This window comes from Antrostomus carolinensis, unplaced genomic scaffold (assembly GCF_000700745.2).
Source record: "Antrostomus carolinensis isolate BGI_N321 unplaced genomic scaffold, ASM70074v2 scaffold55613, whole genome shotgun sequence".
Classification (NCBI taxonomy): Eukaryota; Metazoa; Chordata; class Aves; order Caprimulgiformes; family Caprimulgidae; genus Antrostomus; species Antrostomus carolinensis.
In genome coordinates, this window is record NW_010305537.1 from 1533 (window position 1) to 9817 (window position 8285).

Genomic DNA, 8285 nt, shown 5'->3' on the forward strand with positions numbered 1-8285 from the left:
AGGACCACTATCTGTGGTAGGGTGAGTTCCTTCAGTAGTGGTTGTAGTACTCTGTGGAATTGTAGTACTCTGTGGAATTGCAACAACCAAAAAAGATAACTGTAAAAGTTGCGGCTGAACAGTTTCTAACCATGTTCTTGCAAGAGCCTGTCACGTATAAACACGAATACAGGCTGGATCATTTCACGTGTGACTCAGCCCGTGTGCTCTCACTGCACAGGCACTGACAGCAATTTAATGGTGAACTCATGGAAAAAAGCTACCCATGTGTTCCTTTCTGTCTGCAGCTGGTCACCTGCTAAGGAGGCCTTGTTCTCTTACGGGAGCCGCTCCTTTTTTCATTGCGTGTGCTGCATCATGACTAAAAAGCCTTTTATATCTGGAAAAAAAGGTGTGAGCTACTGTTGCTTTTAAGTGAGTGATCCAGTTTAGTTACTACTACTTAAGACTTGCCCTGGGATTTGACCTGACATGCCCAGTTGGCATCTGACTTTATTTCCCTTTATTTGTTTTTATTTTCTTTTGTTTGTAGTTATTTCATTTAAAATGAGCTAGATTTTCAAAACCTAAGTAGCTAAGTGCCTTATTTGAAAGTCTGACCACAGGAATCACACAAGAGTGTCTGGGATTGCATACTCTGGCAATACTGTCCATTTTAGGTGAGAAGGCTTTTAAAAATCTGTCCAGTAGTTTCTGATACATTTAGAAGTTTGAAGCCAAATTCTGTCTTTTGTTTATTAACCAACATTGCTCATCAAAATAAATAAATTATATCTCACATGATAATACGATTTTTTTTTTTTTTGTCTACAGAAACTGTATATGCAAGGGAGTTTTGACTCACATGGCACTACAATTACTTCTATGAAGACTTTACATTATTCTAAAAACATATTTTGAAAAGTTTTAGGAATGAAAATTGGTTTATCTAGAAGTCCTTAGGCTGTAGATTTTGGATGTAACCGACTATTCAGATCAGCATAAGCTACTTCTTAAAAATCGTGAGAACTACCTCATGAAATTCAGCAACTTTGGTATTTTTAGTCTTTCACATGCTTACTGTTAAAACCCCTTGTCCTTCCCTCGATGTTATGGTACAGTTCAGAAAGGTGCCTCATGGATTATTTCTGTGGCTGAACTGTGGTAACCGTCCCCAGAATCGCTTTGGGCAGCTGTAGTGAAAACAGCTCTCGCAGCACATCTCCAGCTTACCTGGACATCATCTCTAGAAGTGAGGGGGTCCCTGACTCTCTAATTTACAAAATCATTCTCTTTAATAGGTTTGCAGTGAGGGTTACTGTGGCTGCCCGCTAATACCACCTGAGTTCATTTTTCTTGTGTGAACACCTCTTCACTAGAAGAGAAACTGAATCCACCAAACTCTTCTCAGAAGCCATTATGTTGTTATGACTTCTCATGGTGACCACACTCTCAGAGGGTGAACAGCCTATGACTATTTCCCAGCCTCTGGAGTAACACCCCTTAGAGGGCAATGGAGAACTCCACGAGTAAGCCTTTTTATGAAGAGAGAATCTGACCTCTGAATTTCACAGATCTTCCAGACACTGACAATATAATTCCCTGATTTGCAGAGGGATTGCCTTCCCCAGGTCCATTTTCAGGATGAGGGCTGAGTTATTAAATTTCTTGCATTTTAAGATTTTTGTTCTCTTCCCTGCCTTGGCATGTTTCATTTATTGGAGCAAAAGATTTGCATCAGATTTGCACAGTTTAGGAGCAGACAGCAGGGACACCTGTCTCCCCTTCTGTTGCTTCTGGAAATTTCAGGTCATCTTTGCTCTCCTCTGAACTGTGCCAACAGATGCATACAACAAGTCTCTGATCAGGGGCCTGTCCATAAACTGATTGTAAGCATCATCTTTTGAGGAGAGCTTCTCAAGTCTGTAATAGGAAGTCATTTGAAGTTGCTTGACTTACTGCCAGCTCAATTCTATCTACCTGCCTTTAAACTATTTTTCTAACACTAAATACGAGTAGCTTGTTGGCACAAAGGAGAGACTGTTGCCCGTTTTCTGCTTATTAATCATTATTAAATTTGTATGAAAAGAATCACTCGGTTATCGAGCCTGTATGATTGCTGTGTTCTTAAGCAAAAGCAAATAAACACAGTGATTTCTCCAAACAGCATCTCAACAGATGCCAGTGGGCTTTTTTTAATCTCTGCAAAACATCAGCTTAAAAAGTTGCATTTGAATTTAGACACACAAAAATCATTCCTTTATGATGGTGGAATTTCAGAACACCCAAATGCTCACCTCCAGCATCTGTTAAAAAAAAAACCCAAAAAAAACCCCAAACAAACAAACCAAAAAACAAACTTAGTTCCTGGGTAAGAGCTAACCTGAAGACCACTTTTTTGCTAAATTAAAACAGTAGCCTGAAGGTAAAGAATGGAACTACACACCTAAGTTAAAAACACAGATGTGGATTCTTCAAATGAATTTACGAGCTTTTTGAAAAACAGAGGTAACACAAAGAACAGACAAATATCACTGCCTGGCCACAGGAGAACCTTAATGAACTCACCAGGGCAAGGTGCCACTCGCGTTCAAAGTATATGGAAAAGACGCTGAGGAGCACAGGGCTCGAGCTGTTCATATCCAGGTATCCCCTGAGGGCTGTGAAAAGCATTTGCCCCTTCCCTGCGGAGTGCTGGGTCATTCCAGCTGCCCACATCAGGCACCTGACTTTAATGCATCAAGACATATTATTGCTACCAAAGCAGGGACAGAATGGAAAAAAAGCCAGGAAGGTTTTTAATGCAGGGAAACTGGCTGTTCTCTGGCCCTTACTCTACAGTTTGTAGTGAGACAGAAATCCTGTTGATTTCAAAAGGATTTTTTTTTAAAAAAGACATTTGCTGAAATGACTAGGAGTCTTCCTGAGCCAGAATTTGATCATTCTGGCTGCTGCTTGGATGTTTTTCAGGTTTAATGTGCTTTACATGGAAATAGGCTTTAGCAACAATTCAACAAATCAATGCTGACAGACTTTAATCTTTAATCCTGTCGTATACTGTCTTTAATCACATCATCTGTTTTCCTCATGTGTCCCGTTGGTGTGTATGTTTTATTTACAAGCTTAATAGATAATAGTGCCACTAACGAATATTTTGGCTACATTTCAGCCAACTCACCAGGGGATATTGAAAGTATACAAATTGGCATGCTGGGGCAGAGAATAATGTTAAGTTGAAACATTCGAAGACTTTTTTTTTTTTAGTAATAACAAACTAGTCTTGTTAGTGATTCAAAAAAATTCTGAATGGTTTAACTCTTTGTACATAAAATAGCTTATTCTGAAAGGAAGTTATCAGATGGAACAGAAAATAGAACAGTGATGGGATTACAGTAGAAATGAGACTCACAAAGGCTTGATTTTCCATTTACAGACAAAAGACTCATTAGAGCAATCTTGAAAGACTGTTAAGAAACCAAGGCTGAAAATTTTAGGAGAAAAACCCTCTTTAATGTGCTTAAGTCTGGGACAATAAACAGTAAGTTTGAGCAGAAATAACCTGTAACTGAAAAAAAATTAGGACTTAGCATTTTCTCTGATTGTTTATAAATTTTGTGGGGAAACACTTCATGAGTTTGTTTTTAATTTCCCCTCTCCTCTTGGAATACTAGCTATTTTGGAACTGAACTGATGGGGGAAAAAGTAACCAAAAACTGTGACAGAAGTTTATAAAATAGGTACTACATTTTACCAAATAAGTCTCATTAATTAAGTATGTAGTTGTAGATTTTAAACCAGCATTATTTCAGGAATGGGCAATAACAGGCAGTCTGTCCTGTCAGCATGCAGCAAATATTTTAAGAACTGATTACAGAACATATATTAACTTCAGTCTTCCATGTGAATGCATTTTAGTTGGTTTTAACTTCATACCCCGTTCTCTCGAGGACTAACTGTTAAATATGGTTTCCTTATTAGATGTTATTTATCCATTAACAAAGTTAATTATAAAGGTAAGTCACTACAAGGAGAGGGAGACTTGTTCAGATAGTGGAAACAGTTACGTAGCTCTCCAGATTTCCCAACAGGCCAGAGGTGTCTAGCTCTTACTCACTCACATGTGATTCATCAGGACTCCTGAAATCCATCTACAAAGGCAAAAAGGAGGAATTAAACTGTTTCACTGGTGGCTAGGAAATAGGGAGAGGAAAGAACAAAAATAAGGGACACCTTTCTTCATCATCTTTTCCCAGGATGCCTGTAACTGATGAGAAAAGGATAGATGTAGAATGGAGAAATATATATAATGGAGTGGCAGTAATGCATCTCCAGCAGTCTTAATCTTGCTTTGTCATTTTTGCATCAGTGATGTTCCTTAGCTCTCTTTCAAGTCTGTTCTACGATAAAAGGCTCTCCAGTCCTTCCTACTGAAGTATAATTGATTTACACTATCTCTTGTGCTAGGAACCACCAAGAGTAAAACAATGGATTGATCACATTTCTTGGATTTTTACTCACACAGCTATTCCCCAAAGTTATACCAGCCTACTGAATTAATGTTGATTCACAAAGAAGACTTCTACTGAATCACAATGATCCGGAGGACCTAACTTCCTTAATGCTTGACTCGGATAACCTGCCTAACTTGTGATAAAATGGAGGAATCACATCTCCAACATTATCAGGGCAGCAGGAGGAAACACCAAGTGAAAAAGCTTTAAATTGTGTAAAATTACAAACTGCTTTTTCACTTAAATTTTCATGTCATAGGATACAGGCAGAACTACCAGAGAAATCTCATAAAGTGTAATGGAACAGCATCTGTTGGAATTGTAGAATATTACTGACTGAAACTTTCTATCCTGATAAAGTTATTCTTTTAATCACTATATGGCATCTTAACTAGCCAACATATATGTATATTCAGACTTTATCAGTGTGTCCATTACCATGATCTTGCTGTTTGACTGCTTTTACGAGGGAAAATTCTTAGGCATTTCCTCCTCATGTGTAAAAATGATTAAAGATAACTTACCTATTAACATTTTTTTTTCTTGATTTTTCAACATGTATGAACAATAATCCACATTCATACAGTAACTTTAATATATCCTCTACATGATTTTTGTTTAGAAGACATTATGATCTGAGGTTTTGGTTTTTGGTTTTTTTTTTCCAGGAAATCTAATCAGCATCTGCAGTAGTCACCACTCACTGTCATTATTAAAAGACTCACTAGTATTTTCAAAAGCTAATTTTAAAGAGAACACATAATTCTTAAGAGCAAGCTATTTTTGAAATTCACAGGTCTTTCCATCAAAAGATGCTACCTGAACAAGTGTTTCTTTATGAAGAAAGGCTAATTGCTTACAGAAATTTCATTGTTATTCATGAAACAAGAATAACAAGGTCTGATTTTATGTGAATAGCTATTTCTTTAAATAATTTATGTCCATTTAAATTTGTTGTGGCTGGAATTACAGTGTACCTGAGGAGTTTATGTCAATTGACATTACTGTTTCCTCCATTTCTTACCATAAAAACTGAAGTGAATGAACGAATAAAATGAAATCTAAAACAAAAAAAACAACTTAGTGTATGAAACTTTCATAAAGGTTAGTATATAGTATAATTACAGCAGTTACAGAAGAGTATTGTCTTTCTAACAGGCCATTGTCTTAATAAGAACAATAGATTTATGAACTGGTGAAAAATTATGTAGATGTATTAGGGAAACAGAATTTGAGGTTTTAAATGACAGTTGGGTTATTACTTGCAAGTCATTGCTGTTTCTACAGATAGTACCTTGTTAGGATCTCTGCAGTAGCAAAGCAGCTCTGGTTGTATCGAGTATTTTCAAATCTCCAATCTCACATCAGTTTGGTTTCAGACCTGTTGCTATGAGAAGGCATTGGTGTTTGGCCTTTTCTTTTCTCAAACTGTTGGTGGAAAAAGATAAGCAAACAAAGAAAAGAGGGAAAGATTATCTCCCATTCCCGCCTGTATTAAACAAAAGAGCACAGACCAAATTCTTAAGAAAAAGGTTATTTTCAGATGGGAGATTTGAGACTACAATGCACAACAGTTACTGAATAAACTTAGAGCAACATTTTTATCTTCTGTTTCTACATTCCATTGGTTTCAAGTTGAGATTTTCTCAAGTCTTATTCACTGCACTGTGACTTGAAAATATTTAAGATCATGCTGAAATCACCTTCCAGGATTTCTTTTCTCAAGGCCATTATTTGTATTTTGAGAGAAGATAATCTTGCCTATTGCTTTTGTTACCTTGACATTTTTGCTGTAATAAGTTTTAGGTGGAGTTACATTTAAAAAAAAAGAAAAAATTCAGTAATGCAAATCATAGTGGTAAATGGGAGGACACAAGCTTACTACTTTGTGTATCTAACATTGAAAAATAAAATACCATCTGTATTTAGTAGGAATACCTATAAAGTTCTGCTTATAGTTCTAGGTAAGCCCCTGTTTGGGACGCAAATCAGACAGACTGCTTTAGGTTGGTTCCTGAAGACGCAGGCATGAATTACCCAATGCAAAAGCTGATTTCTGCCTACTCCATTCTTCACTTCTGTTTTAGTTTAGCAGTCTGGTTCTATACATTGCTGTTCATAATGAGGCAGTTCACTGATCCACAGTCCTTGGCATTCCCAAGTGGATCAGGCCTCCCAATTTTAAAGCAAACAAAAATGAACAAAATCCCCCAGAACTCAACCAACCGAAGGGAAGAAAAAAAAAAAAAGGTGTTCTAGACAATGTTACGCATTGGCATCAGTGGCATACCATTCTCTATAGGGTTCCAGATTTTGTAGGCATATTTGCCCAATATTAGGATGAGTAGCAATGTATAATTCAAAGAAAATTATCAGTAAGTTCTTAGCAATGATCAAGTTTAAACTTCTCACTAGATCCTCAGGTTAACCACTGAAATCTGGTGCTACACGCATAGGATAAGAATAGTGTGGCTTTCTGTTTGTCTGTGTGTCAGTTTGGTAATATCTGTGAACAAACCAAACATCCACTAAAGCTTTTGCACAGAACATAAATGCTGTACTTTGTTTCTTTTAACAGGATAATTGAAGCTATCTGCATAGGCTGGTTCACTGCAGAGTGCATTGTGAGGTTCATCGTCTCCAAAAACAAGTGTGAGTTTGTCAGAAGACCTCTCAACATCATTGATTTATTGGCAATTACTCCTTACTACATCTCTGTCCTAATGACAGTTTTTACAGGGGAAAATTCGCAGCTTCAGAGGGCTGGAGTCACCTTGAGGGTCTTAAGAATGATGAGGATTTTTTGGGTGATTAAACTGGCTCGTCATTTCATTGGCCTTCAAACACTTGGTCTGACTCTGAAGCGTTGTTACAGAGAGATGGTGATGCTACTTGTCTTTATCTGTGTTGCTATGGCAATTTTCAGTGCACTTTCCCAGCTTCTTGAAAATGGGCTGGACTTGGGAACAAAGAATAAGGATTATGCCAGCATCCCTGCTGCTTGTTGGTGGGTGATCATCTCGATGACCACGGTTGGTTATGGTGACATGTGTCCCATCACCGTACCAGGAAGGATTCTTGGAGGAATTTGTGTCGTTAGTGGCATCGTTTTATTAGCCTTGCCGATCACTTTCATTTATCACAGCTTTGTGCAATGTTACCATGAGCTCAAGTTCCGATCTGCTAGGTACAGTAGAAGCCTCTCTACTGAATTCCTAAATTGACCAAACTTGCATTCTGTTGTAGTTACTTGCTAAGCTTTGTCTTAGAAGAGAATGGTGGAAGGTGCCTTCGCGTGTCCTCCTTGACTGGATGGTCCTGTGGAACAACATTCTCACCAGCCTGGAGAAAGCCCGTCACCATTCAGACAGGAAGGATGGTCATCTGCCTTGGGCACCTTGCAGGGAGAGGGAGTGATGTTTCAAATTTGAGAGAACAAAATAACAAAAGAGGATTCGGAAGTCCTCAATCAGACCAGTTTGGTTTTCAGTTTGCCTTTCCACACAAAAGCAGAACAAAAAATGGGCTCAACACTGATATCTATCACTCCCATAATTACATCCTATACTATCCTAAGCAATGTGTAGCAGAAGTTTTTCAAAGATTTCAATATCTAAATGCTCCACAGAGGCAGCAATAACTTCTTGCCTGAAGTATCTCCACTTTTAACTTGGATAACCAAATTAGATCCTGAAGCAGAATCACTGCTACTTTGCAGCTTCGCAACAGAGTAGAGCTGGTTCTGTAACTCAGGAAAGATGAAGAATATAGGTCTGTAGAGCAAAAAATCTTGAG

General features: G+C 37.8%; 1 protein-coding gene across 1 annotated transcript; it reads left to right on the forward strand.

Annotated features, from left to right (window-relative positions):
• Window positions 1-7068: 7068 nt before the first annotated feature.
• On the forward strand, window positions 7069-7714 carry KCNG3 (potassium voltage-gated channel modifier subfamily G member 3; the record flags this gene model as incomplete). Its single annotated transcript, XM_010164808.1, has 1 exon — window positions 7069-7714. A coding segment is annotated over one exon (646 nt), but the record flags the coding sequence as incomplete, so codon positions are not given.
• Between the last annotated feature and the right edge of the window lie 571 nt (window positions 7715-8285).